This window comes from Callithrix jacchus, chromosome 5 (assembly GCF_049354715.1).
Source record: "Callithrix jacchus isolate 240 chromosome 5, calJac240_pri, whole genome shotgun sequence".
NCBI lineage: Eukaryota > Metazoa > Chordata > Mammalia > Primates > Cebidae > Callithrix > Callithrix jacchus.
In genome coordinates, this window is record NC_133506.1 from 72,815,703 (window position 1) to 72,843,363 (window position 27,661).

Consider the following 27,661-nt stretch of genomic DNA (forward strand, 5'->3'; position numbering starts at 1 on the left):
TGTCCCCGACCCTGTCAGCCGGTCCAACCCACCAGTCCAGCGCCATCACCATGGAAACCAGCAGCCGACTTCCTATTGGTGGGTGGGAGGGGAGGAGGAGGGGGAGGGGAGGGCTGGCTCTCCCCGGCTTGCCCCCCCAAATTCTGAGGCTCAGCCCTCCTCGGAGCCCACCATCTCAAGGCTCCCGGACTGTAAGGGACCCCTGCAGTCCCCAGAGCTGAGGCCAGCTGGGGTTGAGACTATGAGGCAAGCAGCCCATCGACCCAGGCCTCCTTAGAACCAGCCCAGCCACCCAGCAAGCGAGAGAGCAGCAGCAGAGAGCAGAGCCGGAGATAAAGGACCACAGCGGACCACTAGGGATCACCCCCAGCAGCTCCTGAAACCCCTGGCCGGTCTGAGGGGTTGCAACGTATGGCCAGACACACAGACGCTAACAGACACACAACACCGATGCACACAGCTGCACGACACTGACACACTCAGATACAACCAGTGACAGCATCACTACTGCCACAGCCCTGCAATACAGACACCCACACACACAGAGAAAAAACTGGCAACTCTGAAATGGGCAGACAGTGACACACAGCACCACCCCCCTCAACACATAGAAGTGGGGGCATCCATCTTCCCGACGCACAAGACAGCATTGAGCTGCACGGACAGACCTGGAGACACACACGCACACCCTCACCCAGGCGCAGCTGTCGGTGGCCTCAGCACATTCTCCCCACCCCCATGGGGGACACCCTCGCTCCTCCACATACTCGCGCACATACACAGCCACCAGCAAACATAGCTCACATACCCCTGGCTCCAGCTCTGGCAGCCCTGGCGCCTTCTGCAGCCTCCTTTGTGGGTGGGGAAGAGCTCAGCCAACATTGGATGGAGCGTCGGTGAAGCAAGAGCTCAGAGGGGAGAGGAGCTGGCCTGGCATGACCCTCGCCAGTCCCCCCATCTGGCTGGGTGATGTTCTCCGGCCCGGGTTCTGGAGCCCCTTGGCAGTACCGTGGAGCAACTGACAACCCTCCCACGGCCTGGGGACCCTGGAGTCATGGAGCCATGGGCACTGCCCACCTGGCAGAGCTGGTCTCCAGGTCGTGGGGGTGAACCTGGCGGTGCAGCCCCAAGGATCGCCAATATTCCTCCGGCAGCTCTGCAGCTCCGAGAACTGAGGTCTGAAGAGAGTTCCGAGCCCAAAGGAGCCCAGAGCTCCAGGCCCGTGGGGGACACTCACTCTGAAGGAGCAGAGGCTGGTCTAGCAAGCCTGGGCCAGCAAGCATCAAGCTCTGGACTCACCTGCCTGAGGCCAGAGGATGAGGAAGTAGAGGCTTTCCAGAAGGTAAGGGATCTGTTGGGGGCTGGGGTCTGCAGGGTGGGGGTCTCTCACCATGTCCTCCAGCCTGGCTGGGAGGTGAGGCCAGGTATGCATCCCCACTGCCCACCTCTCCTCTCTTGGCCTGTCTGTGGGTCTGACTCTGTGGCTATCTGTCCTCTCTTCATCAAGCAGAAATCTTGGGGGCTCCATTTCTTTCGGCATTTGTCTGTTCTTCTGACTCTCTCTGCCTGTCTGTCTGTATCTGGCCCTGCTGCTGCCCTGTTCCTCTCTGTGCCTCTCCCTGACAGTGTGTCTGTCTGTCTGTGTCTCTTCCTCCATGAGTCTGTCTGTCCCTGGGGGCTGGGAGTACTGGGGGAGTGTGGAGGTGTATGGTAGAATCAGTAGAGGAAAGAGTTTGAGGGGAGGGGGCTTTGGGCAGGGCTGAGCCAGGGTTGAGGTGGAGCAGGCTTCTGTACAAGAGGGAGGGAACAGGACTTTGGGGGAGGGCAAGGGAGTCTGGAGGGATGGGAGTGGGAGCTGGAGCTGGCATTTCCCTGGAGGAGAAGATGGATAAGAGTGGGAAGGATCTGGGGAGAGAGGAAGGTCCCAGGGCTGGGGGTGCCTGTGTGGATGGAGGACGGGACAGCTCCTTTGCCTAGGCCTCCTCTGGCCCTCTCTGAAGGCCTGGGACCTGGGGGGAAACCGTTTCATCTCCATGTCTCCTTGGACCATGGATGGGGGGTGCTTCCACATGGAAGGCTCTGCTGGGTGACTGGGTTGCTGAGGTGCTGTCCTCGGTCCTTTCCCATGCCAGGCCAACCTGAACATGGGCTTCGGGGACAGGCCCAATCTGGAGCTGCTGAGGGCCCTGGGGGAGCTGCAGCAGCGCTGTGCCATCCTTAAGGAGGAAAACCAGATGCTGGTGAGGCTTGGAGACTGGGGTCCTGCATTCTGGCTGGAGCCAGGCCCTCAGTGCCCTCCTCACCCCATGACCATCTCTCCAGGTGGGGGCTCCCTGGAGGTGACAAAACCCAAGACCCAGAGAGAGTAAAACCCCTGCCTAGAGTTGCCAGGGACCCCACTATGAGCCTAGGGCTCTAGCCCAAGACCTGGACAATCAGGACTGGGTCTGTGGGGTGTTCCCTACATGCCCCAATTCTGCCTGACCCCTTGTCAGAGAAAGAGCAGCTTCCCTGAGACAGAAGAGAAGGTGCGGAGGCTGAAGAGGAAGAATGCCGAGCTGGCGGTCATTGCCAAGCGCCTGGAGGAGAGGGCCCGAAAGCTGCAGGAAACGAACCTGAGGGTGGTGAGGACAGGAGGCTGCTGGCTGGAGGCTGGGAGACCAGGGGAGAGGGGAGCCAGGGCTGGGCCTAAGGGCTGTCTGAAGCTTGGGAGTCACAGACTCAGCACCTAGGAAAGCAAGAATCTAGGGGCTCAGGTGCAGGAAGGGCAGAGGCTGGCCAGGCCAGGAGGCCAAAGGTTTCTGGAGCTGCAGTGGGGAGAGAAGAGCTGGATGGGGAGGTTCCTGAGCAGGCAGGGAGCAGGATTCTGGATTACCACGTGCTGGTGCTGGCGGCAGCCTCCTGCTGAGCTCATCTCAGGGTATAGAGCTGAAATGGGGGCAGGGATGAGACCCATCACAGTGGCAACCCCAAATTAGCAGCATCCTTTGGTCCCAGAATTGGACGTAGACTTAATCCTTTCCGACTGCTGGGATCAGGTAAAGTGAGGCTGCTGGTTTTCTGAGACTCCAGACAGGGTGGAAGCAGGTGGCCACCTCCTAGGTTTTCATGCTAACTCCTCCTTTGGGAGGAGATGAGGAGTGGCAGAAATGCCCCAGCCCTCGGGTGACCATTGGCCTTGCCCCTCCTCTGGCTAGGTGAGTGCCCCCTTGCCCCAGCCGGGGGCCAGCTTGGAGTTGTGTCGGAAGGCCCTAGCCCGCCAGCGAGCCCGGGACCTCAGTGAGACAGCCAGTGCACTGCTGGCCAAGGACAAGCAGATTGCTGCCTTGCAGCGGGAGTGCAGGGAGCTGCAGGCCAGGCTCACCCTGGTGGGCAAGGTGCGAGGAGGCCCTGCTCACCTCTTTCAGCTCGGCCCTGCACAAGGCCATCTGCCTGTCGTGGGATGCGGACAAGATGTTAATGAGATGCAAATGAAACGGGAGGGTGGAGGTTGCTGGGAGTAGGTTCCCCTGGTAACGGCCCAGGTGGGAGAGGGAAGAAGCGGGTGGAGCCATGAGTCCCAGACCTGGGCATTTCTGTGCCCCAGGCTTGAGGTTGTGTGCCGGTGGGTCTGGCTGTATGCACCCACACACGCGTTGCGTGAAGGGATGCTCACAAGGCATTTAGCACAGTGCTGGGCACATTGACAGCACCCAAGAAATAAGTTACTAAGAATGTCCGCATACGGGCTCGCGGGAGCATGTGGGCACACACGCATGCACAGGTACCCAGGCATGTATGCATGGGAGGATGTGCACATTCCGGCGCATCCAAGCCCCTCCAGCAAAGCGAAGGGCTCTGCCGGGGATGGTTGGGGCGGGCAAGGGTTAGGTCTGACTCCCTTCTCTGTCCCTGTGCCCTAAACTCAGGAGGGTCCCCAGTGGCTTCACGTGCGGGACTTCGATCGGCTGCTGCGCGAGTCCCAGCGGGAGGTTCTGCGGCTGCAGAGGCAGATCGCGCTGCGCAACCAGAGGGAGACGCCCCCGCGCCCGCCGTCCCGGCCCCCGGGTCCTGCTCCCCAGGCCAGAGCAGGGGCGCCGGCTCCCGGAGCCCCGGGAGAGGTGAGCGCCGGCGCAAGGGCAGGTGTGTGGGTGCGTGCAGATGAGGGGTGGGGAGCGACCACCGGGGTCTCCCCTGCACCGTGCTCAGAACCCTAAGGACCGGGTGGTGGCGTGCGCATTCCCAGGGCCTGGGGAGCTTTCCCGTCCTGGGCAGGGTCAACCTCCAAGCCTCCCGCGCTCGTACCTGCGCCGTGCCCTCCCCCGGGGGCTCCAGGATTCCGCCCTCCGTAGGCCTGCGCCCAGCGGGGCCCGGCCGGCCGCCCCTGCCGCGCTGCCAGTGGTACAGCCCGGCAGCAAATCCCTGGTTGCCCTGGCAGCCTCCCGGGGCCCAGCCCGCGCTGCCTCCTCCCGCTGCCGCCGTAGAGCGGGGACGCCCCCGTCAGCGCCCGCCTGGCTGGCCAGGCCTGGCCCCGGCTACCCGGGGGCGGCGGTAGGTCCGCCCCAGCTCCAGGTACAGACGACCCTCACTGAGCGCGGGGCTTAAGCAGCCCCTGTCTCGAGGGCCAGGGACCCACTCCGGACCCCCAGAACTTAGGGATCTGGTTTCTCTCCATCATCCTAGGTGAGCAGCAAGTAGGTCCCTCCTCCTTCTGGGAAGAGGGCTGGGAGGAGGGGCCCGGTAGTGATCTGCTAGTGACCAAGACCTCCGGGTAGGGGGAATGCTTCTTGCTCAGATTTTGTCTCTCTGGCTGGCCCTGGGAGAGGCACCTCCCATCAAGACCTGTCCTCTCCCAAAGTTTGCACGGATAAATGGAAGGTGTGTTAGGGTGGGCTTGGGGGAAGCCAGGAGGAGGGTCTGGATGGCCTGTGCTGCTCTGGCCAAGCCCAGGTTTGGGTGATACAGAACCCCTATCTTGAGGAGCACCACATCCCCGGCTGCCCAAGCAGCCTCCTAATTCTCTGCCAGTCGCTGAAGGACACCCATGACAGTTATTGAGTGCAGAGCAGGGCTGCTGCTGGAAGCTAAAAAGGGAAAGCTTTGGCCTGGATAAAGGACCCATCTCCCAGGGCACACGTGGGTCCCAGGATCTCAAAGCACTTGACACAGGGGTGCAGCCTTTGTACTTCTACATCAGCTGGAGAGGATGGGAGGGGTGAGCAGACAGTACCCCTCTTTGCTCTCTCTAGGCAGGGACCTCTTGCTGGCTGGGTGAAGGGGTGGGAACCTGCCCTGGGCAGGCTGGGCTGGGGCAGGCTGCCCTGGGGCCCTGTTCTCAGGTGTCCACCCCTTGCCTCTGGGCATTTCTAGGCTACGCCCCAGGAGGATGTGGACAACCTACCGGTGGTTCTAGGGGAGCAAGAGAAACAGCAGAGGGTGCAGCAGCTGGTAAGTCCTAGGTCAAGGGTTGGAGGCAGCCTGCTGAGGGCAGATGTACCTTTCCACATGAGGAGCCCTCGGTTCGGACCCCACAGGAATCGGAGCTCAGTAAGAAGCGGAAGAAATGCGAGAGCCTGGAGCAGGAAGCCCGGAAAAAGCAGAGGCGATGTGAGGAGCTGGTGAGCTCTTGAGGGCAGCTCAGAGGCAGCTCCTCCCTTCGCCCAGGCCAGTCAGGTGGCAAGCTCCCTCTCAGCTCCACTTCCGCCCCTCCTGCCCTCAAGCACACCTTTTCCCTCCTGCTCGGAGGAAGGCCTGGCCTGGGAGGAGGGCAGGGTCCTCTGTGTGGGAAGAGTGGGGATGTTAGTGCTGGGCCTCCTCCTGAGAGCTCCTCTGCCCTGCTCAGGAACTGCAGCTGAGAGAAACGCAGAATGAGAATGCCCGCCTGGTGGAGGAGAACTCCCGGCTCAGTGGGAGAGCCACAGAGAAGGAGCAGGTATGGTTTTGACCAGGTGCCGTGGAGACCTGTGCTCCCGTCAGGGCCCCAGTCCCCAGCCAAGGGGCTTTCTCCTCCAGCCCTGAGTCGGGGTAGAGGACTGTTCCCGCTGTGAGGGCACTGGTGGGTCAAGGCTCACCCACCCAGCTCCCTGCCACTGTCCCCTTGCCAGGTGGAGTGGGAGAATGCGGAGCTAAGGGGCCAGCTCCTGGGGGTGACACAGGAGAGGGACTCAGCCCTTCGCAAGAGCCAGGGCCTGCAGAGCAAGCTGGAGAGCCTGGAGCAGGTGCTGAAGGTGAGGGGATGGAGCAGGTCCATTCAGCAGGTGCTGAAGGGGAGGGTGCTGGGCCCTGGCACAGGGAGCAAGTGGGACAGTAGAATGTGCTTAGGGAGGGACACTAGCTCTGAGGCCCAGGCCTGGAGCTGCCAGCTGCTCGCCTTCTCCAGACTCAGTTTCCTTTATATTAGGGGGACCTGCAGCAGATGGTGTTGGAAGATCCTCATGTTAGATCTTCTCTAGAAATGGCCAAGTGGGGGCTCTGGCTTTGACTTGGATCTTGTGTTTCAGCACATGAGGGAGGTGGCCCAGAGGCGGCAGCAGCTGGAGGTGGAGCATGAGCAGGCTCGGCTCAGCCTGCGGGAGAAGCAGGAGGAGGTCCGGAGGCTGCAGCAGGTGGGGCTACCGTGAGGGAAGCTGGCGGGCTGTGGGACGACAGCTTTGCCACTCACTCATTTAACAAGCATTCACCGTGTGCCTGGCACTGTTCTAAGCGGTAGGGAGACTGTGGAGAACAAAGACCAGGTCCCTGACCGTCAGCAAATTCTCAGATCCATGAGTGAGCTGATTTCAGACACTGATGAGCACGGTGGTGGAGAAGAACAGGGTGATGTGACAGAGTGACTTGGGATGGGGTGAGGAGCTACTTTAGAGTTCATCAGGGTGACAATTGAGCTTGCCAGGTGGGAGGAGTAGATGCACGTGCTCTGTGGATGGAACAGCTGGAGGAGTCTGAGACCAGTGTGGCTAGAGGACAGCAAGCGATGGGCAGTGTGCGGGGAGTGGGCAAGAACCCCATCCTGTTGGGCCTTAAAGGCCATGGGAAGAGTTTGGGTATTCTGCTCTGTGAGTGGTTAGAAGCTCTTGAAAGATCCTAAGTGGGGGAGTGACATGATCTGAGTCATAATTTTATAGGATCACATGGGTAGTATTGCAGAGGGTGGACTGTGGGAGCAGGCATGGAGCAGGGCCTGAGCAGGAGATGGCGGCTTTCTGGAGAGGGATGCACACAGTGGAGGTGGAGACAGGTGCCCGGGTTTGGGTTGTGTTTTAGAGATAGAATTGACGAGGTTCTGGCCAGGTGAGGTGGCTCACACCAGATCACTTGAGGTCAGGAGTTTGAGATCAGCCTGGTCAACATGGTGAAGCCCTGTCTCTACCCAAAGTACAAAAATTAGCCAGACATGGTGGTATACTTGTAATCTCAGCTACTCGGGAGGCTGAGGCAGGAGAATCGCTTGAACCCGAGAGGCGGAGGTTGTGGTGAGCTGAGATGGCATCACTGCACTCCAGCCTGGGTGACAGAACAAGACTCCATCTTAAAAAAAAAAAAAAAAGAAAAGAATTGACAGGGGCTCCCTGTGGGATTCCAGTTGAATCCCTTCTCTGTCAGCCATTTGCTGTATAAATCCTGGTGGGGGGTGGGGCTTTTCACACCCCGAAAGGTGAAGGATGAAGGGGCAGCAGATCTGAGAGGTCGGGAATCCTGAGTGCTGAGGTCCGTTTGGTCATGTTTGGGCTGCGTGTTAAACATTCAAAGGGAGCTGTCCATGCGTACTTGGATACATGAGCCTGGGGTTATGGGCAGGTTGGTCTTGGAGCTATTTGGAGCCATCAGTGTGCTTAGCTGTAGGAGTAGATGGGAGCCCTGGGGAGAGAATAGACAGTACAAACTGGGCCCAGCACTGGCTCCAGGGGCACCCTAACATTGAAAATGGGGGGGCAAAAGAGACTAAGAAGGAGCATCCAGAGAGGTAGGAGGGAAACCGGGAGGGTGGTTGCCCAGGAAAGAGGGGAGCAGAGTCAGGTCCCGCCTCTCCTGGACCCCTTTGCCTTCTGGTCTAAGGTATGGTTGAGGGTGGGTGTTCAGGAGGGAGAAACCCTTCAGCCTCCCTCTTCCCTATCCCTCTTTCCTCTCTCCCTACCCTTTTCTTTCTCCCAGCTTCTTCCTCCCTCGCCTCAGTCCTTTCCCCCACTCCTTGCATCCCTCTCTGCTCCACCTGGTTCCTTATCCTTCCCTCCGGCATTTTGGTTCCTCCCACCTGTAGGCCCAGGCGGAAGCCAAGAGGGAACATGAAGGGGCCGTGCAGCTGCTGGAGGTAGGACCCCTGGAAGTGGCCCCTGTTCCACCATCTTGGGAAGAAGGCAGGGAAGCGCCAGATAGAGCTGGGATGGACTATGGCGGTGGGGAGAGGGGTTGCAGGAGGGACTCTTACATGCTTCACGGCCTGGGGGAGTTCCATCCACCATTGGCCTAGTTCTCAGGGTGGGCATGGCTGACAGGGGAGGCTGGCTTCACCCCTAGATAGCCTTCCATTTAGGGATGGCTAGTCAGTCCAGGGAGTGAACTGGATGGCATCCACTTAGGCCCCCGTCTCCCCAGCCCTCTCTGGGTTAGTGACTCATGGCTTCAGGGGTCTAACCTGTTCTCTGCTTCCTTTCCTGCCTCAGTCTACCCTGGATTCCATGCAGGTAGTGCCCCGCTCTCCGCTTCCCCATGCCTCTCTAGGCTGGCTGAGCTGTAGCTCCTCCCTCAGGGCCCACGCAGTCCTACTGTCTCTTCCAGCAGAGGGGGTGTCACAGGGAGCAGACCTGAGAATCCATAGTGGGTGGGGTTCCTACAGGACAAGTGCCGCTGTCCCCTCCTCCCAGGCCTGCTACAGTGTCTGGCAGACACAGGGTCTCCCCTCTCTAGCCGCCCTGAGCATGAGGAAGTTCATCCCCAGTCTAACTCAGGAGCTCTCCCTATTGGCCAGAAAGAGACCCTGCTTTTGGGACTCTCCTCAGGCCTGAGAAAACTTCCCGGGCATTGGCCGCCCATTCCCATCACGAAGACGTCTCTGCTTCCCTGTGGCACTTCCTGGCCCCTTCTCTGAGGGAAGGGGTTTGGGTTGCTGTCTGTGGGAGGGTGATGGGTGGTGGAGCTGAGAAAACTCCTGGGTGTCGGGTGTCGGGTGACGGGTGATGGGTGACGGGTGACGGGTGACGGGTGACGGTGGTGATGATGCGGTGGGAATGATCCCTGATGGCCTAGAAAGTAGCCAGAGGCAGAAGTGCCATTGCCTCCAGCCTGAGGGTTGGTGAGTGTATGGCAGGCCCAGCCTTTGCTCTGGAGGGGCCTGGGGTGAAGATGCCCCAGGACACGGCCCGGAACTTCCCTCTCAGCTCTGATGCGTTCAGGGCAGCAGCAAGGCTGGTGCCCAGGCCTGGGGCTGGGTGGATGGATGTGACCTGAAACCCAGTGTAGAGCTGTGTGGAGATGGTATGGGCTGGCACTGGGCAGCTTTGTGGGGCCTGGTGGCTCATGGTGGGTCTTGGCCAGGCCCGGGTTCGAGAGCTTGAGGAACAGTGCCGCAGCCAAACCGAGCGCTTCAGCCTCCTGGCTCAGGAACTCCAGGCCTTCCGCCTGCACCCGGGCCCCTTGGATCTGCTCACCTCTGCCCTGGACTGCGGGACACTTGGAGACCGCCCACCACCCCCCTGCTGCTGCTCCACCCCCCAGCCTTGCCGGGGATCTGGCCCCAAAGGTATGGGGGACACCAGTCGTATTGGCCTGGAATCTCCAGGCCTGGGCTTTTGTATAGAGCAGGGAGTTCAGGATCAGAGAAGGCCAACAACTCATTCAAAGTCACACAGCAGGTTAGAGTCGTGCCTGGCTAGAACCAGGTTCTGCTGGGGAAAATAAAGCCCAGGGTAGTGACTGTCCAGGCATCTTGGGTCATTGTTCTGCTTCCAAAGACCTGAATGGTCAGGGCTAGGAGTTGGGCGCTAGGAGTCAGTAGCAGGTAGTGTGGTCTTGTGGAGTGGGGGCTTGGGAGTCAGTTGGATTTGGTGGTCCCAGCTCCACTCATCTGACAGTCACTTTGATTTGAGAATGCGGCTTAACCTCTCTGGGCCATAGCTTCTTAAGCTGAAAGACAGGAATAATTAAATGCATCTCATCGAGCTGCTTTGATGATCATGTGAAATAATATATGTAAATCAACTATACCTTATTTAGTAAGTTTCTTGCTAAATATTTCCCTTTTTGTAAGGAAGCCTGGCTGTGGAGGGCCTGGCCCCCATATCCAAGAAGCACCACCCTATCTCCCTGGTCCCTCCTCAGGCCACAGACCCCAAGCCCACGTGCCATCTTCTCTTTAGACCTTGACCTCCCGCCGGGCTCCCCCGGGCGCTGCACCCCAAAGTCTTCTGAGCCTGCCCCTGCTACCCTCACTGGGGTCCCTCGAAGGACAACCAAGAAGGCAGAGTCTCTCTCCAACTCCTCCCGCTCTGAGTCCATCCACAACAGCCCCAAGTCATGCCCTACACCTGAGGTTAGTGCTGGGGTGGGGCCTGAAGTTCCGGCTTTGGCTTGGGGAAGGGGGCAGGGCAGATGGCCCTGACCTCTTCTGGGATCCCCGGGAGTTGGGTGGCAACTTCTGGGGTCTCAAGTTGGAAGGTAGGAGGCCTGTGGATTCCTCCTGTGGGTGAGGGGCTCAGGTGGAGCCATCCCTGCTCTCCATGGCTTGCCTGCAAGCCCCACCTGGGGCCTGCCCACCTGGGACCACCCCTGGGAGGCCCAGGGAGGCCCTGGAGTGCTGGGCTGGTTGGAGGTGACACTTGGGCCCAGGATCTGCATAATGAGACTGATCCTAAGAGCTTCTGTAGTGAAAGCAGGTGGTTGTGTGAGAAAGAGCACATGCTCCAGGATTCCAATCCCAGCTTTGCCTCAGGCGAGTCACTGAGCCTTTCTGGGCTTCGGTTCCCTTATCTGAATCTTGAAGCTAATAAAGCCTGCCTTCTAAGGTTGTGGTGAGGGCTAAATGAGAAGGAACGTGCCTGTCTCAGTGCTGGGCACACAGTAGATGCTCAACAGGGGGCAGCTGTGATTATTACTAAGTTCCTGGGCATTACTCATAGTAATAATCAACTTATCCTTCTTTCTACCCCCAAACCCCAGAAGGTGGAGGGGGCAGGTAAGGAGCAGCTCTGTGAGCCAAACATTCAGAAAGTGTTAGAATGCAGCCCTGGGCCTCTACTGCCCCCTCGTGGGGTAGAAGGGTGGTGCCAGCTTCGGATGTGGTCGTGGAGAGGCTGCCTGCTTGTTCTCCTTCTCCCAGGCATTGGCAGAGAAGAGAAGACAGCCTGTTCCCCAGGCCACTGCAGCAATCTCAACAGTGGTCTCAATCAGGGTGCCCTGAGGCTGGGGTGCCCTTGGGTGTGGGAAGTAGACAGCAAGTTCTGAGTTCCAGAGCGCTTGGCTAGGAGCAGGGACCTCTCAGGCTCCTTCAGCCTCCTTGCTTCCAGCAATTTACCCTTGGGGTGCTTTGCCAAGTTTTTTTTGAAATTTTTGAATTTTATTTAATTTGAGACAGGGTCTCACCCTATGGCCCAGGCTGCAGTGCAGTGGCGCCATCTCGGCTCACTGCAACCTCTGCCTCCAGGTTCAAGTGACCCTCCCACCTCTGTCTCCCAAGTAGCTGGGACCACAGCATGCACCACCACACCCAGCTAATTTTTGTATTTTTAGTAGAGGTGGGATTTTGTTATGCTTCCCAGGCTGATCTCAAACTCCTAGCTCAAGGGATCCACCTGCCTCAGCTTGCCAAAGTGCTGGGATTATACGCATGAGCCACTGCAACTGGCAACTTTGCTAAGTTTTTACCTTAAGGAGCCAAACTGCTGTTGCCACCCACTCCCCATGTCAGCATGACCTGTGCCCTCTGAGAGGAGGGAAATGGTTATTTCCTGGAGGGTGCAGTAGAGGCCCAGGGAAGGGTTAGAGTTATCACCACTGCCTCTGCCCGGGCCTGCTTCAGGTACTGAGAGAGCATCAGGGGACCCTTCCCACTGGCCTCGTGCAGCACAGATGTACTCACTTTCCATCCTCAGCAATAGGTCCTCTGGCTCAGCCTGGAAATCTGCGTAGTTGGCATTGGGCCCCAGGCCCTGAAGAGGAATCAGCCCTTTCTGTTTGCCCCCAGGTGGACACAGCCAGTGAGGTAGAGGAGCTGGAGGCGGACAGTGTCTCCCTGCTCCCAGCCGCACCGGAGGCCAGCCGGGGAGGAGCCAGGATCCAGGTCTTCCTAGCGCGTTATAGGTGGGTCCCTCACCGTCACCGCCCTGAACTTGCCCCCAGCATTTGGAGTGTATGCAAGGAGGGGCCGGGTAGAGATAGAGGCCTCTGGAAGTGGTGGGGGTGGTGCAGGACCCAGTGGGCCTATTCATATGACCTAGTTAAGCCAGAGTGGGCGCAGTGAGGGCTGTGATTTGCTGGCAGTGGACAACCACAACCAAGTCTCCATAAAGGCTCAGTGCAGTGGGGGAGAGAAGATGCAACATGGGAGTGGAAAGTAGGTCACTCTCCTCCTCCTCTGTTCCTCTGACAACAGCTACAACCCCTTTGAGGGCCCCAATGAGAATCCAGAAGCAGAGCTTCCGCTGACAGCTGGCGAGTACATCTACATCTATGGCAACATGGATGAGGATGGCTTTTTTGAAGGTAGGAAGGTAATGGGGGTCATTCTGTCCATTCCCCTGCCTTTGAGCCCATGTTCCCAAAGACCTCCATCTGTCCTTTCATCTATCCATCCATCCATCCATCCATCCTCTCATCCTTTCTGTCCAGCGTGCTCAGCCCACCTTAACACTTTGGACTCAGCTAAAAGGCATACAGAGACCTGGTGGCCATTGGGGAAAGAGAAAGAAGGGGGTCTGGCTCCAAGCAGGGCAGGACAGCACGGTCCAGCTGGTGGGGAGAGTGTCTCAAGAGATTTTGGCTAGATTCATTTTTGTGTGGATGGTCAGGGCATGGCAGTATTTCACACTAGTGGCACCTGAGGTCAGGTTTGCAGCATAGATTTGGTGCTGGACTCCAGTCAGGTATGAGAAGGAGGAATTAGGGTAAAGATCCCAAGGGAAGGTGTTTGTGAGCAGTTAGCGGCTGTCAGGGCCCAGGCAGGGAGTGAGCTTCAGGGCAGTTCTGCAGCTCCTGTGGGGAGTCAGAAGACTGATGAGAGAACTAAGGCAGAGGCCTCATTGAGACTGGGCACCATGGGCCTGTGGAAGACATGTCCTTGGGAGACTCTCTCCGGGTGCCCATGGCCTGGGTACCACCAGGCTGAGTCCGTCAGCAGCAGAGAGGATGACACTGTGTAGAGAATTGGAGTGGGTATGGACAGGGCACGGTGAGATCCACAGCTGTGTGTAGAGATTTAGGAATGGGCTTAGCTCTGACTCTGTAACCCTGGAAGTTGGGAGCCTGCTCCGCTTCTCTTCCCTGGGTCCTCTGCTTTGTTATTTGAGGATCTGCTGGGACTCCCGGCACCTGGCTCTGTGCACTTAAACTCCCTACAAGGGTAGATTACGAAGATCGAGATTAAAAAGAAGCTTTCAGGAAAACTATACAAATGAAGGGGAAAAAAAACCCAAATCAAAAACGAAAACCAAAACATCTTTTTTTGGAGGGGGCCGCAAAGGCATAAGTATTAACTGACCACAGATGACTAGAATTTGAACTCTGCGATCTGGGATAAACTGAGACAGATGTAAAGGCCGGTAGACCACTGGGCATGAGATGCCGTATTCCCTGTCCAGCCTTAGCTGAAGGACTGCTTCCTCTATGTCCGGGCCACCTAGGCTGTTCTCAGCCGTGCGGGCCTGCCTCTGGCCCAGGCTCCAGCTTCAGCCCTGCAGGCTGGAGATCCTCTTAGTGTGAAGACCCTGCCTTTCGTCTCCACTCCGCAGTGCTAGCACTTGTGATCGCCTCCTAGGGCTGCAGGAACATGTTCCCATGGAGTGGCTTCAACAATAGACATTGATTCTCTCAGCGGCCTCTTCTGGAGGACAGGAGTCTGAAATGAAGGCATTAGCAGAAGTGCATGCCCTGTGGGGGCTCCTGGGGAGGTTCCGTTCCTTGTCTCTTTCAGCTTCTGGTGGCTCCAGTTGTTCCTTGGCTGATGGCCACCTCACTCCAGTCTCTGTGTCTGTGGTCACCATCGCCTCCTCCTCTCAGTGTGTCAGGGTTTCTCCTCTGCGTGTCTCTTATAAGAACGCTTGTCATTAGATTTAGGACCCACCCAGATCCTTTACTTAATTACATCTGCAAAGACGCTTTTTCCAGTAAGGTCATGTTCACAAGTTCCAGGGATTAGAACATGGACATGATTTTGGGTGGCCACCATTCAACCCTCTACAGTGTTAATTGTATCATCAAATTTATTGACAGTCCCTATTGTTTCTTCAAATTTCCTTACTTTTTTTTTTCCTAGCATAGGCAGAGAGAGAGGGTGGAGGTGGGGGGCACAAATGACTGTTGGGGAAACTCCAGGCCCCCCTGCAGCTCAGACCTGCTGACACTCTCCCCACTGCCCTAAGCCCTGGCTCGTGCTCCCCCTTCCTCCCAATAAGGCACAGCAGCTACAAGCTGTCTGTTCCCTGAGAATTTTTTTTTCTTCTTTAAATTGGCATGACATGCTGGGTGCCCAGCTTCCTTGATATCCCTCAATCAAACAACAACAGCAAATGTTTTAAAATACTTTATTGTCAAGTCTTTGGGAGAACTGACACAGGTAACAAAACGTAATCATTGGTGGCTGCCTGGATTGACTGCTGTCAGTCATGCTCCTAGATGCAAGCCTGCTGGGGTCCTGGTCCTTCTGGAACCTACAAGTGACTCTTTTTGCTAGCACTTACTTCCTTTATCTCTAAAGATTCCTTCCCTTACCCTGCTGAGTTGGTTCCCTCTCTCTCCCTCTGTGGGTGTCTGCTGTTCACAAAGGGAAGCTGGGGGACACCCCAGCCCCTACTCCTCAGGCCCAGGTAAAACTCAATCAGCAGAATTTTTTTTTTTTTCGAGACAGCATCTTGCTCTGTCACCCAGGCTGGAGTACAGTGACTCAATTACGGCTCACTTGTAGCCTCTGCCTCCTGGGTTCAAGAGATTCTCCCACCTCAGGCTCCTGAGTAGCTGCAACTGCAGGCGTGCTACAACTCCCAGCTAATTTTTGCATTTTTTATAGAGATGGGGTTTTGCCATGTTGCCCAGGCTGGTTGCAAACTCCTGGGCTCAAGCGATCTGCCTGCCTCTGCCTCCTGAAGTGCTGGGATTATGGGCATAAACCACCAAGCCCAGCCAGTTTTCTCATCTTAACCCGCTTATTTTTAAAAACTTTAATATGAAATTATTGTTATTGCAATTTTTAACACAAAAGTTTTTTCAAATGTATAGAATAGCACCATGACCACTTATATACCCACCACCTAGATTCGACAATTGTTAACATTTTCGTGTATTTGCCTTATCTATATATAGGTTAAAAATCATTTTAAGGCCAGGCGTGGTGGCTCACGGCTGTAATCCCAGCACTTTGGGAGGCTGAGGTGGGTGGATCACCAGGCCGAGGTCAGGAGTTTGAGACCAGCCTGGTCAACATGGTGAAACCATGTCTACTAAAAATACAAAAAAGAGCTGGGCATGATGGTGCATGCCTGTAATCCCAGCTACTTGGGAGGCTGAGGCAGGAGAATCACTTGAGCCCAGGAGGTGGAGGTTGCAGTGAGCCAAGATCGTGCCATTGCACTCCAGCCTGGGCAGCAAGAGCGAAACTCCATCTCAAAAAAAAAAAACAAAAAAAAAACAGGATTTAAAAAACATTATGACATTTTCCCTTGAAATACTCAACATGCTTACTTAGAGCATGCTATTCTCCTCCATCTTTGCAGCCCCATCCAGACCTAACTTTAAGAAGCATCACCTGGGAGCTTCTTAAAACCAAGAATCTCAGCCCCATCCAGACCTAAATGAGTTAGAATCTGTATTTTAAAAAATTTCCAGGTGATTCATGTGGATATTGAAGGAGCACTGTCCTAAACAACCAGAATGCTATTATCAGACCTCCATCCAGGTCTTTACTGCTCTTGCCTTTTAAAAGAACTGACAGTGAAATGTTGATTTGAATAAAATGCTTACGATCATCCACTAGCAGTTGCTAAAATGCATTTATTATACCATTTTTTTCTTTATCCCGTCTCTGTCTGTTCCTGTCCTCCTCCTGCCAGGCGAGCTCATGGATGGCCGAAGGGGCCTGGTCCCTTCCAATTTTGTAGAGTGTGTGTCGGACGATGACCTCCTGACCTCCCTCCCTCCGGAGCTGGCCGACTTTTCCCACAGCTCAGGCCCTGAACTCAGTTTCTTGAGTGTGGGTGGGGGTGGCAGCAGTAGCGGGAGCCAAAGCAGCAGGGGACGGAGCCAGCCCAGACCCGAGGAGGAGGATGCAGGGGATGAGCTCAGTCTGAGCCCATCACCGGAGGGCCTGGGCGAGCCTCCTGCTGTGCCTTACCCCCGCCGTCTGGTGGTCCTCAAGCAGCTGGCCCACAGCGTGGTGCTGGCCTGGGAGCTGCCTCCGGAGCGAGTGGAGCTACACGGCTTCCATATCTCTGTGAATGGGGAGCTGCGACAGGCCCTGGGGCCCGGGGCGCCACCCAAGGCTGTGCTGGAGAACCTGGACCTGCGGGCCGGGCCCCTTCACATTTCTGTCCAGGCCCTGACCAGCCGGGGCAGCTCCGACCCACTTCGCTGTTGCTTGGCGGTGGGTGCCCGGGCCGGAGTGGTACCCAGCCAGCTGCGGGTCCATCGGTTGACAGCCACATCTGCTGAGATCACCTGGGTGCCCGGCAATAGCAACTTGGCCCATGCCATCTACCTCAATGGGGAAGAGTGCCCACCTGCCCGCCCCAGTACCTACTGGGCCACCTTCTGCCACTTACGGCCTGGCACACCCTATCAGGCCCGAGTGGAGGCTCAGCTTCCACCCCAAGGGCCCTGGGAACCAGGCTGGGAGAGGCCGGAGCAGCGGGCTGCCACCCTGCAGTTCACCACACTCGCAGCAGGTATGTGGGCTTGGGCTCTGATGTCCAGAACACCCAGGAGACCAGGCCACAGTGATGGAAGAAGGGGACCCTGGTCTTATTTGCGTTATCAGGGAAATGGCATATTGGGCAGATATCTCTGATGGTGAGCATCCTGCATCACTGGATCTTGTGACTCCCTGCCCCCAGGCCCGCCCGATGCCCCCCTGGATGTGCAGATCGAGCCTGGGCCCTCCCCTGGGATCTTGATCATCAGTTGGCTCCCAGTCACCATTGATGCTGCAGGCACATCCAACGGTGTCCGGGTCACAGGCTATGCCATCTATGCTGATGGGCAGAAGGTATGGCTCCACCTGCTGTACCCTGGGAGTGGAGGTGGGTCCCTCCTTGCTATGCCCAGAAGCCTAGGCTCTCTGGCCTGGCACAGAGATGCCCAGCTCCTGGCATTTGGGCACCAGGAAGCAGATGAGTTAAGAGCACGGGCTTTGGCAGCACATGATGGATTTTAGGACTGTTCCACCACTGAAGCCATGGGCCAGGAGGATGCAGTGAGATGGGTCATGCAGAGAGCTTAGCACCGTGCCTGACATAACACTAGCTGCCGCTGCTGGCAGTGTGTCCTCACGCTTGGCTGTCTCAGCCTCTGCTTCTCGTCTCCTGCCCCTCCGCCCTGCAGATCATGGAGGTGGCCTCGCCCACAGCAGGCAGTGTTCTGGTGGAGCTGTCCCAGCTGCAGCTGCTGCAGGTGTGCCGCGAGGTGGTCGTACGCACCATGTCGCCCCACGCTGAGTCGGCGGACTCCATCCCGGCTCCTATCACTCCTGCCCTGGCTCTGGCCAGCCTGTCAGCTCGAGTCTCCTGCCCCTCACCACGACCAGGCCCAGAGGCCAGAGCACCCCTTGCTTCAGCCTCCCCAGGGCCTGGAGATCCCAGCTCTCGTCTCCAGCACTCTGCTCCCCTTGGAACTCAAGAGCCCCCAGGAGCACCCCCTGCAAGCCCTTCCAGAGAGCTGCCAAAAGGGGTCCACGAGGACCCTCCCACACCTTGCTCCCAGGTACCCTGTCCAGGGAGAGGGGAGCAGGTGCTGGCTGGGAGAGGGGCCTGGGCTTGGGCCCTTCCTCAGTGCCCTCTGTTCCAGGAGGAGGCTAGGGCAGTGCTGCTGGGCACCTCAGAGGAGAGGACAGCCACTATGTCCACTCTGGGTGAGAAGGACCCTGGCCCCGCAGTTCCCTCGCTGGCTGAGCAGGAGGCCGAGTGGACTGCAGGAGAGGCCTGCCCAGACCCCAGCTCTGCCCAGGGAGCACTGGCCCCGCAGGGGCTGAACACACAGATGTGCCAAGGAGGAGACCCAGGGTCTGGGCTGAGGCCCAGGGCTGAGGTAGGGTTCGGCGACACACTGTGTCACTTCAGAGGGCCTGCCTGCCTACCTTCTGCCAGCCCACGTCTGGCTTTCTCTGCCTGTCCTCTGCTTTGGTGCTGCTCCGATGCCTTTGCTGTGCTGTGTGTCTGTTTTTCTTCTCGGATTTCTGTGTCCCATGTGGCTCCCATTTCCCTTCTCCCACCCTGCCCCCGACCCATTGTGTATGTCCCCCATTTAGGACATGGCTCTTTCTTTCTCTGCCAAAGGACCCCTGTTATTGTGGCTGGGGCTGACCCTGCCTAGAGCCCCCTGTGCCCCTCACTGCCCTCCCCATCTCTCCTGCCTTGCCTCGCTTCTTGCAGAAGGAGGACATGGCAGAGCTCGGGGTTCATCTGGTGAACTCCCTGGTGGACCACAGCAGAAACTCAGACCTGTCAGACATCCAGGAGGAGGAGGAGGAGGAGGAAGAGGACCTGGGTTCCAGGACTTGCTCCTTCCAGAAGCAGGTTGCTGGCAACAGCACCAGGGAGAATGGGGCCAAGGTAATGGGGTAGGGATGGGGTGCTGGGCCCCAGGCCTCAGACTCTGGGGCCTCCACCCTGTGCATCAGCAGCTGCTCTGACCACCACTGAGTGCCAGCAACACTGTAGGTCTGTGGCCTGGGCCCTGTCCTAAGCAGGAGACAGGAGGTGGCCCAGGATCAGCCTCTGCCCTCCTGGAAAGAAAGGGGAAGAGGAGGAGCTCATTTCGGCACCTTCCCTCCAGCCCACCAGATGCAGCTCCCTGGCCAGGGGAGGCTGGTGCCACATAAGATCCTTGTGCTGGGAGCTTCTGGGGAGGGGATGGGGAGGCCTCCTCCTCAATGCTCCTGTCCCACAGGGGCTGGTGGCAGTTCCTCGGGTGTGTTTCCTGATTTTTCCTTTGGCTCTCTCTGGATATGTGTGCAACTTTGGGCCAGCCACTGTCCCTCTGGTTCTTTCCTCTTGGAGGAGGCTGTGGGAGGGCTGTGGTGTCGTCCCTAACCCCTGCCTCTCTCCTCTTCCCCACACATCTCTCTTCCCTGCTGCTTTCTACTCCCACCCCCCTCACCTCCACCAGTCCCAGCCCGAACCCCTTTGTGAGACTGACAGCGATGAGGAGATCTTGGAGCAGATCCTGGAGCTGCCCCTCCAGCAGTTCTGCAGGAAGAAGCTATTTAGCATCCCTGAGGAGGAGGAGGAAGAGGAGGATGAGGAGGAGAAGCCAGGGGCAGGCTGTTCTTCCCGAGACCCTGGCCAGCCTGAACCTGCGTTGCTGGGGCTAGGCTGTGACAGTGGTCAGCCCCGAGGACCTGGCCAGTGTCCCTTGTCTCCTGAGCCCTCCAGGGCTGGAGACTGCCTGGAGGACATGCCTGGAGGAAGCAGCCGGAGGAGAGGAGGGGGCTCTCCTGAGAAGCCCCCAAGCCGAAAGCGGCCTCCAGATCCCCGTGAACACTGCAGCCGACTTCTCAGCAACAATGGGCCCCAGGCCTCTGGACGACCAGGCCCCATGAGGGAGAGGGGTGGCCTCCCCGTAATTGAGGGCCCCAGGACTGGACTAGAGGCTAGTGGGAGAGGGCGGCTGGGCCCTTCCCGGAGGTGCTCCCGTGGCTGGGCCCTGGAGCCTGGCCTGGCCAGCTGCCTTTCTCCTAAGTGCTTGGAAATCAGCATTGAATATGATTCGGAGGACGAACAGGAGGCGGGCAGCGGGGGCATCAACATCACCAGCTCCTGCTACCCCGGAGATGGGGAGGCCTGGGGCACAGCAACCGTAGGAAGGCCCAGGGGGTCTCCGAAGGCCAATTCAGGCCCCAAACCCTACCCACGCCTCCCGGCCTGGGAGAAAGGGGAGCCAGAGCGGAGAGGCCGCAGTGCGTCGGGCAGAGCCAAGGAGCCACTCTCCCGGGTCCGTGCTCACTCCCCGCCCTGGGCAGCCCCTGCCTGCTGCCGCCTGGTGGCCCTGCTTGCTGCCCACCAGCAGCTCCCATTCCACGCTGCCACCTCCATCAGCAGAGGTGGGCGGGGCCTCCGGGTTCCCCCAGCTGCCTCCTCCCACCCGCATTCCACTGCTTTGCTGCTTCTGCTGATCAGAACTGGGGTGTGCACCACTCATTCTGTCACTGGTCACCGGTTGCGGCCTTTGGGCAGGGTTGCCCTTTCCTCTGCATAGCTAGTTATGGCTTCAGGATGCTGACATGATGCCAGGGCAGGATCACCTGCCCTGATGCTGACGAGAGGCCCTCCTCTCGAAGGCTCCTCAGCCAACTCGAGTCCCCTCTACTCCACGCATCTGCTTGGGGGCTGGGGCTGGGACTGGGGCTGGGGCCTCCCCTCCACCCTCCCTCCCACTGTGGGGGTGTCTGAGGTCTCCAGCAGGCCCGGCCGGCCAAGGCTCCAGAAGAGGAATGCTGTGCTCCTGTGCTACTGTGCTGCTTATGCTGCTGGGGCAGAGCTGGGGAGCACGGCGGGCCTTCCAGAGGGATGGCATGTTACTCCTGCCATCTGTCACCCTCTTTTTGCAGGTGACAGAGACTGGAGAGTCCAGAGGGCAGGATGGCTCTGGGCGGAGGGGCCCCCAGAAGAGAGGTGCCCGAGTCCCCAGGCCAAGCATTGCAGAGCTGGGTGAGCACCTGAAGGGGGTTGGGCTAGAGCCCGTGGGCCAGAGCTCACTGTGTCATGGCTTTCTCCGCTGTTGCCACAGTCCCTGTGAGGAGCCCCTCGGAAGCACTGGCTTACCAGCACCTACCCGTCAGGATCTTTGTGGCTCTATTTGACTATGACCCCGTGTCAATGTCGCCCAATCCCGATGCCGGAGAAGAAGAGCTTCCCTTCCGAGAGGGTCAGATCCTGAAGGTGACTGATTCGCCATCGGGGCTCGGAGTGCCAAACACCAGCTAGGTCTTCCTTCTTCTCTCCTTTCCTCCACTGGAGGTATCACTGAATCATGGTGGAGGACACGGCTTCTAGAGCAGATGATGTGGGTTTGGACCCTGACTCTGCTCCTTCTGGCTGTGTAACCTTGTGTATATTACCTAGACCCTCTGGGTCTCAGTTTTCTTGTTGGTAAAATGGGGTTAATATTAGTGTCTACCTCACAGGGTGGTTTTTGGATTAAATGATTCAACGTACATAAAGTGCTTAAACTGCCAGGCACACAGGCGGCACTATCTAACTGTCATTACTATTTTTATTATTTCTCCAAGTATTGATTGAAGGCATGTTGCTATGGCTCTGAGGTTAAGGAGATCCAGTTTGGGGTGGGTGAAGGGCGTGGCAGTGTAGACAGTGGATGGGATGATACAGAAAGGGCTGTTTTCTCCTGTCCCCTGGATCATGTTCTTTGCTGTTTTCTGTTTCCCATTCCACAGTCTACAAAGGGAGAGCATTCTTCTGCAGTTCCAAATGGGGTGCTGCTGGGCTTGGGGTCTGGGGGCACAGGGAGCGACAGAATTGGCTGAGACCACTGGCCTTTGCCTCCAGGTGTTTGGGGACAAGGATGCCGACGGCTTCTACCGGGGCGAAGGTGGGGGCCGGACAGGCTACATTCCCTGCAACATGGTGGCTGAGGTGGTTGTGGACAGCCCTGCCGGGAGACAGCAGCTGCTCCAGCGGGGTTACTTGTCCCCAGATATCCGCCTCGAGGGCTCAGGTATGGCCAGCTGCTGTTCCTCACCCGCCTCCCACCAGCCCCCTTCCAACTCCACCTGACCCTGAGCAGTCAGCACGTCTAGGGTGCCCCACTTACCCAGACTCTAGCAGAGCCCTGGAGCCTTGAGAACCCTGCGGCAAGGCAGTCAGTCAGCTCGTGGGCTGGCGGCGTGGGGTGGGTGTCTGTTGCTGAGGGGAATTTGCCCTTGCAGCCAGGAATTTTGGCTCCTGTAGGTCGGGTGGGGCTCTTGTCAGGGATAGGAGATGAATGCCCTTGCGAAACACGCTCAGTAACCCAGCATGGCCCTGAGAGGAAACTACAGAGTATGATCCTGTCTCCCTGACACCTCCCCTGCCTCACTTTCCGATTTCTACCTGCTTTCCTGGATCAGGGAACGGTCCCTTTGTGTACTCCACAGCCCACACAGCTGGGCCTCCTCCCAAGCCCCGCCGCTCCAAAAAGGGTGGGTAAGACCCCATTCTGTCTCAGGTGCTGGGAGTGTGTGTGCGCGGGTGGGTGGCGCCGCTTGGCTGTCTGGGGAGGCGCCTGAGGGGTTTTGAGCAGGTAAAGGGAATCAGGGCAGACCACTCACATCCCCTGCCTCCCCCGGTGAGGGGCTTTGTTCTGGTGGGGATGAGGGATGGTTTGTGGAGCTCTCTGTCCCCACAGGCACCTGACTAAAATCTGTGAATCCCAGAGCTTGCCATTTTCCCTTTCTGGGCGTTAGTTCACCACCACACCGAAGGGTTCTGCAGCTTTGTCTCCAGCAGCCTTCCCTGCCTGCCTCCTTGCGTGTGGGCGAGCGTCCAGCCTGCTCTGGGGCTCCTGCAGCCTGGGCGAGGAGGTGGGATGGGGCTCACAGTCTCGTTCTTTCCACAGCTGAGTCTGAAGGCCCAGGCCAGCCCTGTCCAGGTGAAGGAGTATCCCCGGTGGGCCCGGGAGGCTGGGGAAGGAGATAGGGTGGGTGGCCCCTCTGACCTGGCCCCAGGGGCTACAACTAGTGGGGATGTGGTGATAGGGGGTCAGCAGGGGTCCCATGCACAGGACGGGGTGAGGTACAGGGCTCTTCAGTGAGTCCAGTGTCTTCTCCTCCTCCCCCTGCAGGCCCCCCCAAGCTGGTCCCCTCTGCTGACCTGAAAGCTTCCCACTCCATGGTGGCTGCATTTGACTACAATCCCCGGGAGAGTTCCCCCAATATGGATGTGGAGGTGAGGACCCTGACAGAGCCCAGCGAAGGGGGTGGTGGCGGAGCCTTCCTGGGCCTGATGCCACCTCTTGTTTACCACAGGCAGAGCTGCCCTTCCGGGCAGGGGACGTCATTACTGTGTTTGGGGGCATGGACGATGACGGTTTCTACTATGTGAGAACATTGTTGGGGAGGAGTGTACCACACCCCAGTCCCCCAGCCTTCCCGAGGGGGCTCTCCCAGAGCCAGGGAGGGGGATGGGCAAGGGAGCCTCAGGAAGTCTGGAGGAATGGAACAGGTCACCTCCCTGGACAGTGGTTTTGGCGCCAGCTGTTCTCCAGGGCCATCAGGGTTGAGGGCAGGGCTAAGCCTCTGGCCTGATCTCAGTCTCACCAGCCTCTCCCCTCCAGGGGGAATTGAATGGACAAAGGGGCCTGGTTCCATCCAACTTCCTGGAGGGCCCTGGGCCTGAGGCAGGTGGCCTGGACAGGGAGCCCAGAACAGCCCAGGCTGAGAGTCAGGTCAGTGGGGAGCTGGGCGCCCAGCTCAGCAGGGTGGTATACTCTGCTGGTGGGGTGGTGGGGCCAGGGAGTGTTGCCACAAGGGTGCAGCTGGGGTGATCATGCAGGTAAGCACTGTGTCCCGAAAGGAGCCGCTGAGTGACTGCCAGAGGGGAGCCCCACCGGGCAGCTGCCCCCCAGTATGTACCCTCTGCAGAGGGGTGCTAGCTGTGACCCTGACCCCCAGGCCATCTGACCTGGCTGCCAACACCTGGGGGCTGACGCAGGTGAGGAGGCCCTGAGGAAAAGGACCCCTCTGGCCAATCAAAGCTCTTGTTTCAGGCACTCCCACCCTGGGGGGTCTCCCTGCCTCCCAGGTGCCTTTGGAAGCCAGTTGCCCAGCCAGGCCCAGCTTCCTGGGTTCTCATTCCTAGAGCTTGCCTCTCCTTGAGATGGGTGGAATGCAACTAAGCTTCCACCCTCAGAGGGCAGGGAGAGAGAGTGAGGAGGCCAAGCTGCAGCCAGAAAACTCAGGGCTTCCGTGTGCAATCAATCTAAATGCAAAGGCCTTGGGGAGCAGGGCCACCTGGCGGCCGGGCGGAGACGATGCGGATTTGTCGGTAACCCATCTCCTCTCTTTGTTTCCTGTCCTCAGAGAACGAGGAGGAGAAGAGTCCAGTGCTAGATGGAGATAGATATATGTAGAGAGAGAGCAACATGTAAGTGGGGGGAACTGCCCCCTTGTGTGACCCCCCACCTCCACTGTCTGACCATAATCAGACAGTGCTCCTTTGTCTCAAATACTGGAGCTGACCCAGCTTTCCCACTGTCGTCCAGGGAATAGCGAGGGAGATCTTGCCATGCGCCAGATTTGCATAAAGAGTCATCCCTCCCCCTCCATGCTCCTCTTGCCTTGCCTTTATGCAGGGCAGAGCCAGCTGTCATAGGATTACCTGTCATCTTAGTGTTTGATGTTCCATATTAGCGGATGCCTCATATTCTATAATACACGTGGCTTATAGAACATGGTGTGCCATCCACATTATGCCCCCTCAGTTGTATTATGATGTTGTATGACTATAATATATGCATTAGAATATCGTAATTATTACTGGTGCCAGGGTGACACTGTAATGCCACCAGTAATAATAGGCTTCCCACCCTTGTCCTCTGCATCGTGACCTTTTGGGGTGACCAGATGCATGATTTACCACCAACTCTCAGTTTTCTCTGCTTGGGGGATAAAAGGGGAAGTTTGGCCAGACGCAGGGCTCATGCCTGTAATCCTAGCGACTTGGGAGGCTGAAGCAGGAGGATCATTTGAACCCAGGAGGTCAAGGCTGCAGTGGGCAGTGATCGCACCACTCCACTCCAGCCTGGGTGACAGAGCAAGACTCTGTCTCAAAAATAAAAAAATAAAAGGGAAGTTTGAGTAGTTCAAATCCATAAATAACCCCAAGACATTATTCCGCGGGGCTCAGAAACCTCCTTTTGTTTCCACAACAACCTCTCCCTCCTGGATGTTGTGGAAGGAGCCCTAAGAGGGAGTGGGAAGGGCCTGGGGCTCCCCAGCGGCCATCAGCTCTGGCTGGTTGGCAGTAGATGCTTTGGCCACATGGAGCAGGGGGGCAGGGGTGGGGCCTCGGCCGTGTATGCACCTTCCTTGCCCCTGGCCTGGGCTCTAGGGTTGGTTCTGGCTGGGAGCCTGCCAGGTTCTGGGCAGCGAGTCGGAGTTGAGGAAGGGAAGACTTGCAGGCTGGCAAGAGCTGACAGGGCTGTGCCAGGTACAGGAGGTGAAGGTGGGGATGTGGGAACATGGGTGTGGGGGCTTTCTGGTAGCTTCTCTGTTCGTCCAGCTCCCTGGCCTTAATCTCTAAGGAGTGCTGTCTGGGTAGACTTGAGGCAGAGAGAGTGGCTTGGGGATGCAAGTGGAGTTAGGAGGAGATTTGGCAGGGGGAAGATGCTAAACCAGGGTGTAGCCCCCGGAGTCTGTGGCAGGGGGAAGATGCTAAACCAGGGTGTAGCCCCCGGAGTCCGTGGCAGGGGCTGAGTGATGCCCCAGTGTGAATCTCTCTGGGTCCTGGCCTCCCTGCAGTCCTGTTAGGGTCCCTTAAAGGAGAGTCCCAATCTTCCTCCCCATGGAGTGGCACTTACTCCACTCCCCAAAGGCCTGTGGGGGCCACATCTGCTGGGTTTGGGGAGACTCTCCTGTCTATGAGGGGCTGTGGAAACTACCTCCTTTGCCAGTGACAGCTGCTTCTAAGCAGTCCTTGTCTTTATGCTCCTTTTTTTGGGAGGGAGATGACATGGAGAAGTTGGGGGCACCCATCCTGAGGGGCAGGTTCTGAGAACTCATGGGCTCTGCAAGGGCTGCACCCTGTAGGGAGAAGGGAAGGGGCCTGCCCAGGGTCACAGTGAACAATCCAGAATTGAGACTGCATCTCATGGGACTCCCAACTCAGTGCTCCCTCGGCAGCACCCTCCCCATTCGCCACCTGTGCTGTGTGCGTCTGGCAGTGGAGGGAGGTGAGGCCCTGGTTCTCACTTATGGTTCTGTGACATGGGAGGCTGCAGCCCCCTGAGGCTGTGTATAAAGGGATCAGGGGATCAGGAGGGAGTCAGACACTGACCTTGCTCCTTCTGTCTCACATTCTAGGACTGGGTCTGTGCCACACAAGGGCCCCTGGGCCCCCCAGGTGGGCCTTGTGCCCCCAACCCTGGCAGTTCCCCCAGGATTGAACGCGGGGAGCCCCCGGGCAGAAGCGAGAAGGTGCGGGGCCTCTTCTCCAAGGGGAAACAGCTCCTCAGGAGGCTGGGCTCTGGGAAGAAGGAGTGAAGCTGCGGCCCATCCTGCAGGAGGACGAGGCCAGAGAGGCCTCCAGCTCACCATCTCTGCGGAGTAGAGAAGGCTCAGACTGGGCCCAGAACTCCTGTTCTTCTGCATTAACACTGTGGCACTCAGAGGGGACCAAAGAGCCTCGGTGAAGGTCAGGGCTCCTTAAGGACTCTCTAGAGAAGCACCTTCTTCCTCCAGGAGGGGAAACTGAGCCCACAGTGAGTATGTAACTTGGCCAAGGTCACTGAGCCAGGACTGGACCCAGGACCCTCGTGTCCTGGTCCACCCACCTCATCTACTAGTGTCCCACCATGCTGGGCTAGTCCCTTCTGCCACCCTCCCCAGTCCCAGATGGGCCCTTGGGGGAGAAAGGAGCCTGTGACACCGATGGCTCTGGCTGTCCTGATCATGTCTTCCCTCCCCTGAAGGAAAGTTTGCACTGGATTCTCTTGGAGCCCCACCTCCCCAGCGGGCAGGTGGGCAGAGCCGTGTATATATGTACATACTCAGTGCCTCAGTTCAGCTTCCTCCACCTCGCTTCCACCGCACAGGCCCGGGAAGGAGAAAGGCCAAGCCAAAGCGGGCCCCACCCCGCCCCCATCGTGCTGCACCCCTCCCTGTCGGGGCCTCCTGGCTCCTGTGTGGTCTCGCCCGCAAAGACCCTGGGGCCAGCGGGCCAAAAGCAGGAGTTGGGTTTGCCTTATTTTGCTCATTGGATTCAACTTCTCTTTTGCATAGTTTTCTTCTCACCCCTGTTGGGGCTGGAGAAAAGGACAGATTTATTGCAGCTATTTTCATACATTCCCTGTTCAGAGTGGGGGGTAGGAGATTCTCCACCCTTACCCCACCCACTCCACCCCCCATCCTCTGCTGGGTGAGGGTCTCTTTGCATGTTCCCTTTGCTGTGGTGGGAGATGTTTGACTGAACCCCCACCCCGACTTTGGTCTTCAGGGGTGTGGAATGGTGGGGTAATTTGTTTAAAAAGACATTTTATTATAATAAAGTCTATTTTCACAAAATCTATGCTGGACTCTACCTGGGCAAAAGACCCCTTGGAGAGGTGGGGCATGCTG

General features: G+C 57.9%; 1 protein-coding gene across 7 annotated transcripts; it reads left to right on the forward strand.

The window, feature by feature from the left end:
• Positions 1-145: 145 nt before the first annotated feature.
• TSPOAP1 (TSPO associated protein 1) lies at positions 146-27,607 on the forward strand. 7 transcript variants are annotated; one of them, XR_013535528.1, is made up of 33 exons: positions 146-1,342; positions 2,133-2,240; positions 2,496-2,624; positions 3,198-3,377; positions 3,909-4,100; positions 5,350-5,427; positions 5,514-5,597; positions 5,822-5,911; positions 6,084-6,206; positions 6,480-6,584; positions 8,237-8,287; positions 8,640-8,660; positions 9,511-9,715; positions 10,332-10,504; positions 12,155-12,270; positions 12,563-12,672; positions 16,230-17,060; positions 17,229-17,380; positions 17,716-18,093; positions 18,178-18,417; positions 18,762-18,941; positions 19,498-20,431; positions 20,939-21,038; positions 21,118-21,269; positions 21,897-22,065; positions 22,457-22,528; positions 22,945-22,977; positions 23,170-23,273; positions 23,354-23,425; positions 23,662-23,772; positions 23,880-24,038; positions 24,407-24,470; positions 26,408-27,607. XR_013535528.1 is itself a non-coding variant. In XM_078372805.1 (33 exons), the coding sequence occupies exons 1-32, from the start codon at positions 1,055-1,057 to the stop codon at positions 24,434-24,436; spliced, it is 5,661 nt and encodes a 1,886-aa protein (XP_078228931.1). In that variant the 5' UTR covers positions 146-1,054; the 3' UTR covers positions 24,437-24,470; positions 26,408-27,607. The 7 variants fall into 7 exon arrangements, 5 of the variants coding, with proteins under 5 accessions (XP_078228931.1, XP_035155619.2, XP_035155622.2 ...); XM_078372805.1 differs by having other exon boundaries at positions 19,498-20,322; XM_035299728.3 differs by having other exon boundaries at positions 6,084-6,197; positions 19,498-20,322.
• The last annotated feature ends 54 nt before the right edge of the window (positions 27,608-27,661 follow it).

Excerpts from the sequence above, each read along its gene's own strand:
- TSPOAP1 (XM_078372805.1), top strand. The coding sequence starts at position 1,055 with ATGGAGCCATGGGCACTGCCCACCTGGCAGAGCTGGTCTCCAGGTCGT. Across the intron at positions 6,207-6,479 it reads GCCTGGAGCAGGTGCTGAAG|CACATGAGGGAGGTGGCCCA; the intron begins GTGAGGGGATGG and ends CTTGTGTTTCAG. Across the intron at positions 21,270-21,896 it reads GAGAGGGTCAGATCCTGAAG|GTGTTTGGGGACAAGGATGC; the intron begins GTGACTGATTCG and ends CTTTGCCTCCAG.